Genomic DNA, 17,540 nt, shown 5'->3' on the forward strand with positions numbered 1-17,540 from the left:
TTCCGTGCTATAGGGAGCCACGGTTCAAAGCCCCGGCCATGACATGTTTATTTATTTATTTCTAATGGGAAGTAATGGCTTCGAGTATGCTATGCTCGCCATAAACGGCCATAAACCTGCAGATTGCAAACTGGGTGGAGGGGACAGCCAAAGAAGGCTATCGCTTTAACATATGCAAATGTATCCGCTATACAGTGGAGATTACTACAATAACGTTTCTACTGCGCGGCATGGTTGACCGCAGTGCTCCGAGAGGTCACCAGCTTCGTTGTTGCACCGTTAATTTCGTTTAAGATAAGTTTCACTTTGTATAAGCTGCACATTTGAAAAAATGTTCGGCTTAGTTGGCTGAACCTATATGTATAGAAAGAGATAAAGACACTCCACCTAGTGAACGTTGTGTTAAACGATAGTAAGAGTGATAAAGATCTAACAGTTGCCCGAAGCTCGACTGGTTGAAGAACCGACGCTCGTGAACATTCGTTCGCGACCATTGTTCGTGAACGAGTGTTCCAATAAGTTAATGGAACACAATTGAAAAGGTCTTCCACGCAGTAGAAACTGTGTGGAACTAGATTGAGCATATACTCTCGTGTTTATTGTCACAGGATACCGATACACGTCAGCGCTGGTAAGACTGTACATGATGTGCTAAACCAGATATATAGTAGCGCCTGGCAGTTACCTTAGCCCATAGGGGCCTACTTGCCGTGCCCGATGCAACATGGCCCAAAAAACGACAAATCTGGGAAACGGTCAACTCGTAGTCACCCGTACTAAGATGTATTGTTTATGTATCGAAAAAAATCTGTTACAAATTACTGTACGAATGGCGCTTTCTACTGAGTTGTCGTCGTTGTCGCCGCCGCCCCCGCCGGTGCCTTCACGTTGACGAAAATGACGGGCTGTCTCAGTGCGCCCAGCGGATTGAAGAATAGGACAACGTTCGCGACGGCCGGGTTCTCCTTCAACTCCTTGTAGAAGCCGTAGATGTTGTACAAGATGACGGCCTGAAATGTGAATTTGTCATTAGCATAGAGGAAAACAGACGCAGGGAACGAGACAAAGAATGTACAGACACATTCATTACCAGCCAGAATTTACCACAGAGACGCGAGATTTGTGAGGCCTATCGCATTGACAGGGAAGGTGATAACTGTGTCAGCACGGCTTCACTTGCCTAGTCCAAAAAAGAAAAAAAAAGTACCTACAGAACAGTCTACCACATTTTGATTAGAATGAGATTCTACTGTTTTTACACTGTGTGCGCATGCACCAACGAAATGTATATATGTACCTTCGCTCGCAGTAAAAAACCAGTTGATGTTTAGCGCTCGTCCTGTCGTCTTCTCTGTCTTTGTCCCTGCTATTTTGCGCTAGTCTTTTGAATAATGATGACACACCAACTAGCCCAGCTTTATGCCTTGAGGCCTTGATTACCACAGAGGCCGGGAGAGACGGAGGTAGAAGAACGTTTAATAAACAAAACCAAATAAAAAGCAACCTCTGCAGTGCTTTAGGAGGGGCGCCTATAGGCTAAGTAAATGTTTTTACACTTTAGCGTTTTATAACAGGCAGGTTGTTGTATAGATGGCTACTTTCAGGTGGGCAGGGCTCCCTCTTGGAAGGATCCAATCGTTTAGGATGACAACTGTGCTTCGTAGCCGAAAAGCAAGGCTGATGTTTCGCAGGAAACCGAAATAATGGCCAAGCAGGAAGAAATTTCAGCGGAGAGCCACATGACAGGCATTTAATAAAGCGCGTACAAGACCTTCGAACAAAACTAAGTACACGTCGAAAGAACGCGATTATGCGACAGTATGCCACGCTGGAGCACTGCGGTAGGATTGCTTAAACATGTCATACCCAGAGGTCGTTTAACGAGAACTTTCCGACTTCTGAACTGCTAGCTTTTTTTGTCCAGTTTCGCTGTGCCGTACTTTTACCAAGTTATAAGCTCACCCAGCCTTTCGCTTGCTGCGAATGGAACTCTAGTGCAGGACTGAAGGCCGAGTTGTTGTTGCACTTCCACATCTCGTGGCACGCCGATTAGAGCCTCAGTCTTACATACGCCAAGCAGACATGACTGGCAGCCCGCGAGGTTTGCCGCCACGAGGTCTTCCTGCTTTTGTTACGATAGCATTTGTATGAACACTCAAGAAGCATTCCCGCTGTCGGCGTCGCCGTGATGTTTCGCGTATATGCATGTGACATGGTCACATCTTTATCATTTATCTATCTATCTATCTATCTATCTATCTATCTATCTATCTATCTATCTATCTATCTATCTATCTATCTATCTATCTATCTATCTATCTATCTATCTATCTATCTATCTATCTATCTATCTATCTATCTATCTATCTATCTATCTATCTATCTATCTATCTATCTATCTATCTGTCTATCTATCTATCTATCTATCTATCTATCTATCTATCTATCTATCTATCTATCTATCTATCTATCTATCTATCTATCTATCTATCTATCTATCTATCTATCTATCTATCTATCTATCTATCTATCTATCTATTTATTTATTTATTTATTAAAAATGCTTTTAGGGCCCAAAAGCACTACAGAAAGGAGTGGGGGAAGAATTACGAGGCATCTCGTAAAGCGATCTCCAACTCCTGGTCGTTAGTTACGCTGGCGATTGTGGAGGGAAGGCGGTTACATGCGACGCTTGATCTAGGAACGAGAGAGTCACTACACAATTTCGTGCGACAAGACGGTAGACACACCTTGAAGCGATGATCGGTCCTTGAATATATATAATGAGGTGGATTAAACAGAACGTCCCTCAAATCGTTGCTACAGTAATGGATTTTACGAAAAAGGTTAAGGCGAGATGACTTTCGACGCAACGAAAGGGTCAGGCAAGGTTAGGGTTTTCTTCATAGATGTGACACTGGAATGGCTTGAATAATTCGATAAGGTGAAGCATGCTGCGGGGTTCTGAATGGCTTCAAGAGTTTGAATTAGTGTAGTCTGAGTAGGATCCCATATGGCGCATGCGTATTCTAATTTCGACCGTACCACGGTTTCGCAAAATGACAACTTCAGACACGATGGGCCATCAAAAATGTTTCAACGCGTTGTTAAAAGAAAAGATTCGCTTTGTTAGTTACATATTCGACATGCGCATTCCAAGAAAGATTAGAAGAAATGTGAACACCAGGGTATTTATAACTGTCAGCACATGGTAATGGAATAGTATTGAGGCAGTAAGTACGCGGACAATGATTAGTGCTTTGGCGAGAAACTTGCATACTTTTACATTTAGTTGTATTAGGTGTCATGTGTCGTTTGCTGCACCATTCAAATACCCTATCTATATCGTGTTGCAGGTTGAGATAATCGGCATGGTTAGTAATTTTCTGGTAAACTGCACAGTCATCTGCAACCAGTCGGACAGTTGAGGAAGAAAGGCAAGTAGGAAGATTATTGATACAAATCAAGAAAAGCAGAGGGCTCAAAACAGACCCTTGCGGGACACCAGATGTTACGGCAGAATTAGGTGAACAAAAGTCGTTAGCCGTCACATACTGACTACGGTGAGAAAGAAATTCCTTAATCCATGCAAGTACATTGGGGTCTATGTTAAATTAATTAAGCTTGAAGATAAGTTGATAATATGAGACGGAGTCAAATGCTTTAGCAAAATCTAAATATATCCAATCAGTATCAAAGTCATGGTCCGCGTCAATAAACAAGTCGTCGGTAAAACATAGCAGTGGCGTTTCGCACGGAACTGCTTTACGGAATCCATGCTGATAAATACTGAAGAAGGAGTTGGACTCAAGAAATTCAATGAGGTGCGAGTATATTATACGTCTAAGAACGGATGTAAATGACAGGGGTTGGTAATTAGTGGGACAGGTATGCCGCATATGCGAGGTATATGCTATACTATTTAACCGCCAAACTTGGGAAAACCACTTTCTATGTTGCCCAGTAAATTATTCCTCAGGTATTTGTTAGTATTTAGCGCGCAAACAAAATTAATAAACATTTCATTCGCAACCAATTCCTGTTATCTGAAGCCGTCCCAGACTATTAAAAAAGAAGAGCAAAGCCATAGTGATCACTATCTGAAACTGACGTATTTTCGTTGGTTACCGCTCTTCACGTGATGCGTAGTGACACCTGTGCAACGCCATTACTATGGACGGCGTGTTAAGGCTTTTAAGAGTGCCACAAATTTTGGTGCACCCGCGTTTACTTAAAACACGATCCGAGGAGTTCAAGCTCCGCGCTAAACCTTGGCGTGGCTTTCAGAGCTTCGCGCTTCGAGCAGAACTCGCGATGTTCGTTTCGTGTCGTGGCTCTTGCCGTACGGCCTCATATTTAGGCGTTGTTGCGTGCTCACCTAGCGTCCTTGGTGTAACACTGAAAACGAGGCAGAACTCTTTGGGCCAGCTTGCGTTAAGTAAGAGCAATCGATCCGTTGTAGTAGCCTATTTGGTATGAGCTTGCCACTAGCGTCAAGTGCGCCATTGTCCTTGGCGGCCTAAAGTTTATAATTAAAACAGTCCCAGCTTTGCCCGAAAAGCGAAGCATCGGTTATGATAGGAAATTATTTGGCAGCTATACGAAATAAGGACAGTAGCTTTATCGGCCGTTAGACTTCTAAACATTCCCTGAGAAACTAAGTTAACGGCCATAGTTAACATAAGTTAACTATGGCCGTAAGGCATAAGTTAACGGCCACTCGATGACTGCGGACACTCGCTGTGAAAGAGCTGGCGTGAGCAAGCATGGCAGCAGCAGCGAGCGAATCAACCTTCGCGTTGCCTCTCGCTTCAACGCGAACTAAGCCGCAAAAACAGCGCACGGCGGACTCTGTCCCCGTCGCAGATGACTTTCAACATACGGTGGCTCAGGCGGGCGCGCGCGGCCGCCTGGGCCTTGCGCGCGACGGAAGGCGGCACGCTTCTTCCCCGCTTTCCTCCCTTGCGTGCGTGAGATTGAGCCGACCCTCGCACGCTTTCATTCGCGCGCACAACATACGGCGCGCGGTGACGACTTTATCGCCCTTGGACTTTAGACTGACCCTCGGGGCGATGGTGACACCGATGGGAGCCTTGCGCGCGACGGAAGGCGGCACGTTTCTTCCCCGCTTTCCTCCTTTGCGTGCGTGAGATTGAGCCGACCCTCGCACGCTTTCATTCGCGCATACTACATACGGCGCGCGGTGACGACTTTATCGCCCTTGGACTTTAGACTGACCCTCGGGGCGATGGCGACACCGATGGGAGCCTTGCGCGCGACGGAAGGCGGCACGCTTCTTCCCCGCTTTCCTCCCTTGCGTGCGTGAGATTGAGCCGACCCTCGCACGCTTTCATTCGCGCATACTACATACGGCGCGCGGTGACGACTTTATCGCACTTGGACTTTAGACTGACCCTCGGGGAGATGGCGACAGCGACACCGATGGGAGATATGAGCCTCGAGTGTCAGTGTAGTTGCTGCGCAATAATATTTGATGGCGTACTTGGATTTGAAAACCTGTTACTCTGACTTTCTCAGTTTTACATTGCGAATGAAATAGGTCACTATAGCATCTTTTTGGAGAACACTGTTGCGCAACGCCACTGACCGATTGGGAAATTAACGTAGTTCACGGGGCACGAATCAGTTACGGGCTGAGTAACTTAACCGTTATTCAAGCAGGTCTTAATCGACGCTTTGTTTGTCTGTTTGTTATGAAATTAAAAGTAGTGATGGAGGAAGATGACTAAGAATCTACTGAGGTGATTATAAAGCATCCTGTTATGTAAGAGACTATTACAGAAATTAAACTAGACGGATCGTTACGCTTTGAAAACTTAGTACGTCAAGCTCGCAAACTTAACAGACATTATAATATTTCTACCCCGAAATCAGACATAAAAGAAAATGACAGGGACTTACAACGTTATGTTTTTGACCGTTATTCACGCTTAAATGGCAGCGAGCTTCCGTTTCTGAACGTTTGCTTGTCAATAAAATTCTGGCTTACCTTTACTGCAGCTAGAAGAAAGTACCACCCGGCCAATAGGAAAAACACAAAGTCCTGCAAATATGTAAAATATGAACTGTGTGTCGACACTGCTGTTCACTTTAGAGTGGGGGTTTCGACTGTACGAACAGGACCACCGAAAAGGAATTGTTGAAATGAAAAGAGAAAGTGTTAGCGAGGAAATTCAAACGTATTCAGCAAATCTCAGTGCGTTGTATATGCTTGAAATACAGTGTTGGAGAAACAGGTATGATATTTTCCATTTGGGTCCTGTGAGCCAAACTGCTCAAAACGTTGGTGCTGATTTATGCCGGGCCACTAACCTAGGGCAATAGTCTGCTGAAAACGCATTACCACCTCACGTTATTCACACCGCATAGCCCACCCACCATGCACAAATATTGCGTATCCCAAGAATGTATCACAGGGAAACCGTAGTATTATAACCAGTAGCGAAAATACATGTGCGCTGGTAAGGGAAATTTTAATGACAGATGGGGAGCTTAGCCTCGGTAAAGCTTAGGTATACTACTGCAAATTTATTACAAAACAAGAGATTAAACCACAAGATGCAAGAAAGACCAAACACGCATCCACGCGCACAAGAACTCGCCAAGATGCAGCACTGAGCACGACGAAATGAACAAAGTGGGAAGGGGAGCTTTATGGCACCACATATATATATAAAAAAGAGATTAATCCATCTCTCCATTTTTTGTCTGCTCCAGAGCGGGGCAACGCAGTGACACAACACACGTGCCTTAGTACTATGTATGCATACTTTCCGAGTCTGTCTATTGTGGTATTCTGCTATGTGTGCAAGTCGATGCTCATAATAAGCTTGTTTGTAGGAATGCAATGTCTTTACGGCCTCTTAGTTGTTAGCAGGTGTGAAAATAAAGTGGTGCCAGGCAGTGATATACCTTATAAGGATACGCATGTCACGCTCAGTGTTTTCCCTAGCCGAAGTTCCCACGGCGCCGAAGTTTAGCGAAGGCGATACCCGCGGTGGCGTAGTGAAATTCACCGTCAGAGTTGCCTTTGAGTTTCATTTTGAGGACGTAAGCGCCGTTCCGCTTAGGTCACCCAGCGGCGACTTGCAACGTATTAGCTGCCCTTCGCTGGGTGACGTCATCAGAAAGTCGCCTCGAGAGATGCCGTTACGCGCGCGCTGAAGCCTTCCGGTTTCGGTATCGCGCCCTCTGATAGCCGAATTTCGTCCTTCCACATTTCCGCCGGTATAATCGCATTTTCCCAGATCCAAAGGGTGATATGACTTGTACGGAGTGCACGCTTCAATATGGCGATTACAATGAGTCCGCTCACATTAAGAGTTCGAAACATAATTATCGGATTTGTTTGTCCGTTAGCAACTAATTACTTCGTATATCCCCTGCGCCCCCACGGTCGACACCGCTAGAGGAAGGTCTATGAAGCAACCGCCCTTTTATTTCAAAACACCTATTTTTAAATATTGCTAAAAGTCTTAGTAGGAAAGCCTATAACGATACTTGGAGAGAAAGAAATGAAACGTAGCGCGCTTCCAGAAGCTGCTTGACAGCAACAAAGAAGCGGAACATGTTCGATGCAGTTGCGGAGGCTAAGCAGCGACCTAAACCGCAGGGCAGTTAAACAAAATAATTCAACCAGCGCCGAGAATTCAAATCTGTTTTAGCTCACCCACACAGCATGCTCTTCTTCGACGGATTTAGCTCCTTCCACGCGGACCTGCGATGGGGTGGGTCAGGTTCAGGTTGCTCACGATATACTTGAGAAACTAAACTTAAAAGCACCAAAAGCAACGACGTTGGGCAACGAAACATCAAGCTCATGCATCCACTCTTGTACGCTCGAGGAGCACTCTCACATGTGTCACTGCCACTTTAGCGTGCACCGTTACCACGAGACGGTGCGTTTACGATAACCCTTCGAGGTTGGTGTCTGACAAAGATAGTGCGTAGAAGCGGTGACAGGGCAGGCGGAGCGACGCTCGAGCGCACGCCGCACCGCCCGCCTGCCGCACGCGTGCGGGCGGGCGAGGCCGATTTACGCTCGAGCCGCCCATCGCCGCAAGCCGCACCGCACGCTTGCGGTTGCGCGAAAAATTGCACGTATCCAGCACTTGTGCCCAGATTACCGTTTACATTGTGTACACAGTGTATACCTTACACACTGTAAACCGAAATTTGTGCACAAGTGTTTGATACGTGCAATCTGTCGCGCGACCGCATGCGTGCGGTGCGGCTTGCGGCGTTGGGCGGCTCGAGCGTAAATCGGCCTCGCACGACCGCACGCGTGCGGCAGGCGGGCGGTGCGGTGTGCGGCTCGACTCCTGCTTTCCCGTTCGCAAGAAAATGGGGAGGGTGCCGTATGCATGCGCGAGCTTGCGTTCCGGGATAAGTCATGGTCATGACGTACGCCTATGGGCTGTGCGCGCTGGTCTATGACGTCATAGGCTGAACATTATGGAGGGCGCCACGACGAGCCGCAGGAGAGGGCGAGTCATCTTTTATGAGACATTGTGGGCTTCCTGCTGTATGCAGCTGAATATTATTTGGCACGCGTACTCATGGCAGCATTGTTTACAGACCGCGCAAGCCTTTTTTTTTCTTTATCGTGATAAAAGAGAATTGCAGCGGCACTTTAGGTGTTCAGGAGCAAATGAATGGAATGTGAATGTAAACTATGCGCTGTGTCACTGAAGTGCGGTGGTTATCTTTCGAAACACTTACATTCTGAGCTGTGTAGTGGGATGCGGCTATGTGGACCACGCAGCAAAACACTATGGTTCCGGTGTTCAAAATCAGGAACTTGCGCAACGTCTCCACCATTTCGGCCTGCGGACGTGCACGCACACATGTTATACAGCTGGCGAGAAAAAACAGCGTTCATGTGACAAATGCTCATGTGTAACAGAGAGCGCCATCTTTTCCTAACGGAAATTTCATGACCTTCTCTTGCCGACTTGGACCCTTGCGCTAATGAAGGGGCCGAAAGGTGGTAAGCATTTTTTTTTGTTTATTGATACTGTGATCATTTACAAGTCCTTAGCGGGGAACCACATGAAGCGTCTTTCAGGCGTATTTACGGCTTGGCATCGCATGGCGTCGTGAGTTCGTCTGCTTTGCTCTGCGGCGATGACACAGCAGAATTTCGCCGCGCCTTGTCTTCCATCCGAGTGCGTTTAGTGCTTTGTCGGCAGCTTCTGCGCGCAGAGGCTTCAGCTTAACCTTTGCCCTTTCTGCAGATATATCTTTATCCTTCCTTTCCCATGTTGCTGACTAATGTTTGCGCCTTTACTGATCGGGTGCTGTACAGTCACGGCGCAGTTAACAGCCCTTCCTCTTCCCTTCACACGTCATGTCTTTGCTCGCTGACAGCATCTACTTTTATCACTTCGAAATTTAAAACACAAGCGACAACGCACAAATTCTGCCCTATGATAAAGTCACATGCATGTGGCACCATATTGGAATGATTTAATCGCAAGGGTTTCTCCACTTCTTGAGCAAACTGATACTTTTTTTTTTTCGCAAGGTCGTCGTACCATCGCCGACACACACAAAATAAAGCCCGCCCTTTTTTCTTGTTCTCCTTGTCCCAAAACTCAAGCGGTGTGATGTACTTACATGAGAGGCACCCAGCTGGGTAGGGCTAGCCTGAAATATTACAGAAAAGCCGATAGATCGAAGGAATGAACAGTTTGCCGGGTACTGAGCGGAGTCTCTGGCCGACGAATTGTAAGCGTTATTAAACGGGCTGTCACAACGAAAACTTACTCGACGCAAAGCATCACATGCTTTTTCTTTTGCGGGTATTCGTTATGCGAAAAAGAAAAGAATTATTGCGTAATAGGTAGGAATGATAGTGCAGGATCGGTCGTTTTCAAGAACACACTGCAACCTTTTCTCTGGACATTCATCTAGGACTTGCTAAATTTCGTAAGTTATATTGACCAACTGTATCACAAAACCGAATGCAAATTTGTTTGACTTGCAATGAAATAAGGTCAACGACATACGTTCAGTTGCGTTTTGCTATAGCGTTTTCGCGTATTCAAAACTTTGGCCAAAGTTAGCACAACGCACACGCCATTGCTGTGTCCCGCGTCTCACGCCATTTGTTCCTACGTATTGTTGCCATGGTTACGAAGTCTTGATATTGTATCTGCAGTGCCCAACGAACACGGCAGTTTTATATTGCGTACGCTTTCTGTTTCGCATACGAGCTCGAATTTCTTTCTAAAAGAAAGTGGAGTTCTAATGACCCTAAATGCGGAAGGGAGCATGCTTATTGCACATTTGACTTGCCTTTACGAAAATGCCCCTAATATTCCCCGTTTCTTTATGGGCTTGCTATTGTTTTCAAAAAGAGTAAACATACTCCTTTTGCACGCGGGGAAAACGGTGGGGGATGAGCAGTTAGGATAAGGATGCCGTTAGGAATTCCCTGTATTTAGAACGGACGCTGTGATATCCTTTAGTGCTTACCGGTGGATTGAGCACCTTGAGCAGCATGAAGTCGGACACCAGGTTGGCAGTTGTCTCAACGAAGAGCAAGACGTCGAAGATCAAACCACGAGCTGTCCCAGTTTGCGGGTAACAAGAAGCGGAGTGCATCAGCATCAGCGTGCGAAGAGGTGGAACCATGGGGTGACAGTTTCCGTTTCGTCACCATAACCAGTTACCAGTTATAATCACCAGTTCTGCAGTTAGCACTATATTGTGCTAACTGCAGAAAGGTATCTACCAGCAATGTGCCATTACAACCATCTCTTGTAAGCTAACTCTAACCTACGCCTTTAGGTTTCCTGATCTCATTACGCTTCCTACAATACGAGTTACCTACAATACGAGTTACCTTCCACTGCGTTTCCCTTCCCCCGAGACTCATTCTGTTACTTTCATGGACCACCAAACCCATACAGAATGTTTTGTTCAATGCATTACGTGACGTGTTAGTCTTCATTTTTTTGTCTTCTAATCTCAAACAGAATATAACATTCCAGGTAAGTGGGCTCCTAATTTTTCAACGTTGCGCTTAATCCTTGTTACATGAAGTTTCCTTGTTATACTCAAACTTTAGGCCCTTTATTTTAGTTTTAGCAAAAAGCAATGACATGGCCAAGAACTTTTTCGGGGAGAGGGGGTTGGTGGAAAGGGAGCCGGCCGCAAGTGGGTGTTGTCGCACCTTGTTAGCTACACAAACGATAAAAAAAGGTCGCGGTTTCGCCCAAAATGCGAAGCATCGATTACAATAGCAAATAAGTCGACACCTATAAAAAATAAAGATAGTTCTTTTATCTGCCACATAAACTGGAAACATTCGCTTACTAACTAAGGCATGGTGTCACGCGCGCACAGGCAAACAGAAACGCATCTCGTTTAATGAGCGCGGACAGTCGCTGTCGAAATGCTGGCACGAGGAAGAGCGGCAGCAGTAGCGAGCGAATTGACCTTCGTGCTGCCGCTCACTACAACGTGAACTAAGTGTCCGGAACGCAGTGCACACGAAGCTGTCAGCCCTGGGCGCACCTAAACTCTGTTCTCATCGCGTGCCGCTTTCAAGATAGGGTCCGCGCGGGCACGCTCAGCCGCGTCATACGCACCCGCCGCTGGAGTACACTTAGGTTCTTCCAATTGTTCGAGAACCAAGGATACCATGTGTGGAAACCAGTGGATCTCTTAAATGTGCCCGAGAAGCTTCTGGAAACGACAATTTATAAAGACGCAAGGAACATTGACAGCGGGGGTGGTGACATCCCGCTTCGGTCCTGAACACAGAAGTTACCTTGCGTGAATGTGCTTACAAACAATCTTCACAGGCAAGAAAGCATAGATGTCGAGGCCAAACATTTCAGATATCGAGTTGACCCACTGTAGACCTAGTATGTCCTCACCATTGCCTGGTAAAAACCTGAAGCACACCAATTATGAACAAAGATCCAAGAAACCTGAGATCGCATTTGGAACCCTCACAATTCTTGAGGTTTTGCTCTCAGCTACTGGTGAACGTGATGTGTGCCTAACAAAATATGTTCAAGTACTACATTTCAAGTACTATACGCACGGTGCGGACTATAGACTGGAAAATATGGTATTTATTTTACACAGAAAAAAAGGGAAGGCAAAGGGGATGAGGGGGAGCTTGTCAGTATTCTGGATTTATACTGAAGCCCTCCATCACCTCCCCCCCCCCCCACCCTCCACACCACTCCCTTTGAAATTGTTCATTTCCAACAACATGCCGTGCGCGTTTTCGCACCCGTCGGAGGTGTCCAGTGGCTATGGCCTTGCGCTGCTGAGATCGAGGTCGCGGGCTCGATTCAGAATGCGGCGACCGCATTTCGATGGGACGAAATGCAAAAACGCCCGTGTACTTGGATTCAGCTGAGTTTAAGGAACCCCAGTCGGTCAAATTTAATCAGGAGTCTCCCACTACGGCGCGTCGAGTAATCAAATTCTGCCGTTGGCACGTAAAACCCCAGAACTGAGCTTATTTAGTACATTTTAGTGCGTCGCATCTTTAAAATAAAACTATAGACATTCAAACGCATAAAACAATAGCAAAAAATACAGTGGCATATGGCTTAACATTAAAGAAGAGAGTTAGAAACGTACTCACTTCCAAAAACTCTGTAGTGACCAAACACATAATTACCGATGTTGTAGCAGTTGAGAGCCTGCAATAGACGGTGAAAAAGGTAAGCGCAAACGCGAGTCCACTTGTGCAACTTCTAGGAGCTCCCGAGCGTATTGGCAATGAATGCCTCCAATATTTATGTAGGTATAGTGGCGGAAATACGGGGTATTTTGTTCAATTTCGCTCCTCTAACACAGCTTCGAACACCCTGATTTTCAGAACAACAACTACGTTTACTGCAAATGCTCCCAAAGGAAGAGCAGTGATACCCGTGAACTTTCCATGCAGCGTTCCTCGCGATTCTATTCGTCGAGATCAGTCACGTGGTTTAAAGCATGGATCCATATATAGCGGGAAATCCGCCAATGAGGCACCGCTATACAACGGTGCAATTGTAGCATCGCCAACTTGTCAACATTTAGTATAGCTTGTTGGTTTGCTGACCAGTGCCCCCAGACAGCTGCTTTCAAAATTAATTCGTCAACCTGTTCAACCTGGTTCTTGAAAGCACGGAGTACACATGGCTTGCCCCATTGATCATACTTAATTAGGTGAACAAGGTGGCCGACCTCCGCGTAACCATCCCGCTTGGAAGAAGCGTGTTCACTACCAGTAAGCTAAGATCACTAGACTCAAAATTATTGCTGTGACGCAAACTAACGTAAGTCACTGTGTTCGGCCAATGGATCAAGTTGATCAACGACGTTGTCGAAATATAAGCATGTGGTGCTTTATCCAAACCAGAGATGTCGATTGCGTTTTACAAGCGCAAAAGAGATGCGTTAGCGGGCGCCAGTAAGCGCGTACAAATCTATATCAGTGTTGCCCCTATCTACTGCGACTTTGTAACGGAAAGCTAGTACCATAAACTTTCAGCATTCCTATATACCGCACGCATATAGGACATCTTTTCACCACTCCCCGGCTTCGATCCTGCCACTGCGAAATATGATCGACGTTTGTGCCACTGGTTTCAAGATGAAACCTGAACATCTAGCTACATTTTATAGGTGATCCCGATGTCACTGCTCAGCCAGGGGTAATATTTATTTTGAAACAACTATCTTCTATTTCCTAGTTAGCCAAGCATTTACTTTAGCCGGCCAAAGTCATTAAGCTGTGGGCGGATTCCAAATGGTTCAGCTCTCTTGCAGAGGTGAAGAGCAGGTCCACTGCCTTTTTGTGGGTGGAGCTTCTTTGTAAATGTTAGGTTGCCACCGTTTATAGCGTTGGCAGAGCAGCAAATGCTTGCAATGGTAACAGCTCCAAAGCGCTCTCTTCCTTCCTATCTCTGCAATCTTTCCGCCCCATCTCCTTCATAACCACACGGCTGACCGGTGTTCAGGTGTCAGCCGCGTGCAATACATGCGGCAAGCAGGCTTTCCTCTTCTCTGTCTACCAATCCCCGCCCTCTCTCTTTAACATACTAATTCGTAAAATGTTTTCTAAGTATTAGGTAAATATATAGTTACTTGGTGACTACGTTGCACAGTTCCTAATGCCGAACGTTACGAATAATGCGTTGCCGACAGACATAACCACCTTGTATTACGCTGCGTTTTTAGAATGACCGGAACGGGTAGCTGAAACGCTATAAATTTCAAGTTTTAGTAATAAGTGCACCTGGTGGTTCTGCAAAGCGAACAGGACACCACTCCACGTCAGTCACTAACACACATTAATATAACGCAATCAACAGAAAGAATGCAGACGATTTTTTCTGTTACTGCTACAGATTGTATAATTTTGAGCGTTGTTCCAATACTTACTTCCGAATCCAGTCGATTACGAATACTCGGTAAACACGACCATCGAATATCAAATCAATTACCAAATATTCATAATTTTTAAAGAAGGACATAGCTGCCGGATAAAAAAATGAAATACGCTGAAGCGGATGAAGGCGAAAGCCTGCGCGTTCTCGAGACATTCGTTACATTACTTGACATTTTTATTTTAATGCGTTCTTGCTTCCTATTAGTTGTTTTCTCCCACGAAAGCTCGTGGGTTCGAGTGCCTTAGTTAAATCTACCTTAACTAACCGTGCCTTAATTAACTCCGTCGTAATTAACAACAGAGGTAGTGGGACGTCAATTGGAATCCGACTTGAAGATATGATCGATTCGCCCATATAACCATGTTGGGCCGTGGTTTCGAGTGCTTTAATCAACTTCGCCTTTATTAACACCAAAGGTCGTGGGCTTGACTCTGGACCTTTGGACCAATTCGTAGGAAATTAATATGGGACAAATTCTAATACTGAATTTTTTGAATCGAATACGAACAGATAAGCAAGGACTATTAGATTCGCGTTGAAAATTTCTAATACTCACTCATCCCTACTACACATAGATAGTTGTTAACATGAACTACATATGTTCTGAGGCCAAAGAAATTATCGTCGTAATTTTTGTACACGTACGGTCTATGCATAATCTCTAAAGTCAAAGAATCTAGTAGAAGCAAGAACAATCAACAGCAATTTTACGGCCCTTATTATAAACTGTGGAACTTCAATTTCGCAAGGTCAGCTAAAGATTGCATGTATATACGGGGCAGGCTTCGTTCATTTGGCCGTGTTCTATGGTGTTGGGCTGCTAAGCATGAGGACGCGGGATCGAATCCCGGCCATGGCAGCCGCATCTCGATAGGGGTGAAATGCGAAAGCACCCATGTACTTAGACTTAGGTGCACGTTTAAGAGCCCCAGGTGGTCCAAATTTCTTGAGTCCACCACTACGGCGTGCCTCACAAGCTGATCGTGGTTTTGGCACGAAAAAGCCCATAATTTCTAAATTCAGCCGGATTGCTGGTCAGGATTTTTCAAACCAACAGTTGCATTACCGCAAGAGGAAGTACGCTGGAATAGCTTAGCATAAGATATCGCCCAAGCACTCCGTACAGATGGTTAACTAGCGAAGCTGCAACGTGCGGCCCCGGTGTTTTCCACTGGGTAATCACGACGGTTCATTAAACGATGGCTTGGTAGGCTGCCGGATGCTCGGTACGCAATTCTTTGCGATTGACTTCACGAGCCCGTTCTTATGCCCAGCCTGCAGCATCGCACGGCGTAGACCTCTCGTTCTCGGTTCTGCTCGCGGCGGTGCTGATCGAAAGCTACCTCCTCCTCAGGAGTGCGTATCACGCGTCGCCTACCCATTTCGGAGCCAGAGAGAAATTGCTGCTCGCCCTCTCAGCTGCGACAGGGAGCAACGACGTCACTACTGGCGCAGCCAATCGCGCGCCTCTTTCTTTGTTTCGCGCATGCGCATGGAGTTGCACCGGAGTATACCTTTCGGGGTACAGGCGACAGAGGGACAGCCAGACGAATCGGCTAGCTATATGCAGCTGCACTGTAAAAGGGGCAATCAATTCTTAGAAAATGTAAAGCTAGAAATTCGGCAAAAAATAGTACGACATCACCCGAACAGTGTCTGTATCGGCAAAAAAAAAGAGTACTTTTGCGCAAAACCAAGAAATATAATTAAAAATTGGACGGAACACACCACATTTCGTCCCGTTTTAATGTCTTTCTTTGTTTTGAGCAAAACTGCGCATTTACACAAAAGAGTGTATAACGAGCTGGCACCCAATCACAGCCTCACTATCAAAAATTTAGCGCCCTTTCGTCGTCGAATCTGGGTTTGTTCATTGAACCGTTTCGGGATGGCGTCGGCGCCACAGCAAAGGCCGTAGATTACACGTCTGCGTCCGGCCAGCAATTGCGATACTGATTCGATAAAGTTAGTTAAAAATTGTCGCTATATGGTAGTAAATGGGTGATCTTACGATGCAGAAAACGAGCAGAAAGATGATGGTTTGCCGTGAAAAGCTCATGGTCGTTCACAAGTATGGTATGGTATGGTATGGTATTCCTTGAGCGATCGTAAATACGAAACTTCTTCTTCGTGTCCTGGCCGCGTGTCGGTCGATGACAGTGAAGAAGATGATGAAGTTGGTGGTGATCGTGATGATGACGATATGATGTGGTCAAATGATGTGAGGGGAGGGGGCGGAGTAGTAGCATAAAAAATCAATTAACAGAAAAAGGAAACTGATCACGTGATAACAAAAGTAATGTTCATGCGCGGTCGCCGAAAAGAGCACGGTGGCGTCAGTTGTGGATAACTTTCGTTGTGCACTGACCACATCACGTCCTGGAGGCACTGGGCCATCGTATGGACATTTTCTTGTGCCAGCTTTTTGTATATGGGCCAGCTGTGCGCTCTAGGGACTGTACATTTACCTTCTTGGGTTCTGGCGTGGAATCGCCGGACTTTAGTACGTGGCAAAGTTCCAATATATTCAGTGGCATGGTGTGCGTAAGATTCAACCGACCGACCGACCGACCGACCGACCGACCGACCGACCGACCGACCGACCGACCGACTAAATAAATAAATAAATAAATAAAAATTCAGTAGCGATATAGATGTAAATGAGATAAAAATACGTTGCCATTACGTCGCACCTCTTTGAGATCCCAGATCAATGATTTATGCCTCGTTCACCAGCTCATTCGAACCACCTCCTGACTCTTCGATGAGCGAAGTGCGACTGGCGGCGGTCCACAGCAGACAACCGTGAATTGCACTACATTTATATTACCCGTATGCACACATACACCTTTACACATACACACACACACACACACGCTCAGAAATTCTCCCATCCCCTCTCTCCCCCTACCACGTTAGCGGATTCCGACACTTCGCATACATGCACAGCTTTCCCCTTTGACACCCATAACGCTACTGCCTTAAATAATAAATAAACGTGAGCAGCTTTGTTTAAAGATTGAAGCAGTGCCAGCGCATATGGAAAGCAACTCCGAACTTGATGCTGAGACCATAATCGCGACACGTGAGCCTTGCTGTTTTATTGTTAAG

The 17,540-nt window shown here is 46.0% G+C and overlaps 1 protein-coding gene across 2 annotated transcripts; it reads right to left on the minus strand.

Moving 5' to 3' along the window:
• Window positions 1-676: 676 nt before the first annotated feature.
• LOC135904631 (uncharacterized) lies at window positions 677-16,579 on the minus strand. 2 transcript variants are annotated; one of them, XM_065435491.2, is made up of 9 exons: window positions 16,538-16,579; window positions 16,441-16,500; window positions 12,635-12,692; window positions 10,501-10,592; window positions 9,640-9,669; window positions 8,743-8,847; window positions 7,691-7,738; window positions 6,011-6,064; window positions 677-1,010 (listed from the first exon to the last, which is right to left on the minus strand). In XM_065435491.2, the coding sequence occupies exons 2-9, from the start codon at window positions 16,486-16,488 to the stop codon at window positions 840-842; spliced, it is 606 nt and encodes a 201-aa protein (XP_065291563.1). In that variant the 5' UTR covers window positions 16,489-16,500; window positions 16,538-16,579; the 3' UTR covers window positions 677-839. The 2 variants fall into 2 exon arrangements, with proteins under 2 accessions (XP_065291563.1, XP_065291562.1); XM_065435490.1 differs by having other exon boundaries at window positions 16,441-16,578.
• Window positions 16,580-17,540: the final 961 nt, after the last annotated feature.

This window comes from Dermacentor albipictus, chromosome 2 (assembly GCF_038994185.2).
Source record: "Dermacentor albipictus isolate Rhodes 1998 colony chromosome 2, USDA_Dalb.pri_finalv2, whole genome shotgun sequence".
Taxonomy (NCBI): domain Eukaryota; kingdom Metazoa; phylum Arthropoda; class Arachnida; order Ixodida; family Ixodidae; genus Dermacentor; species Dermacentor albipictus.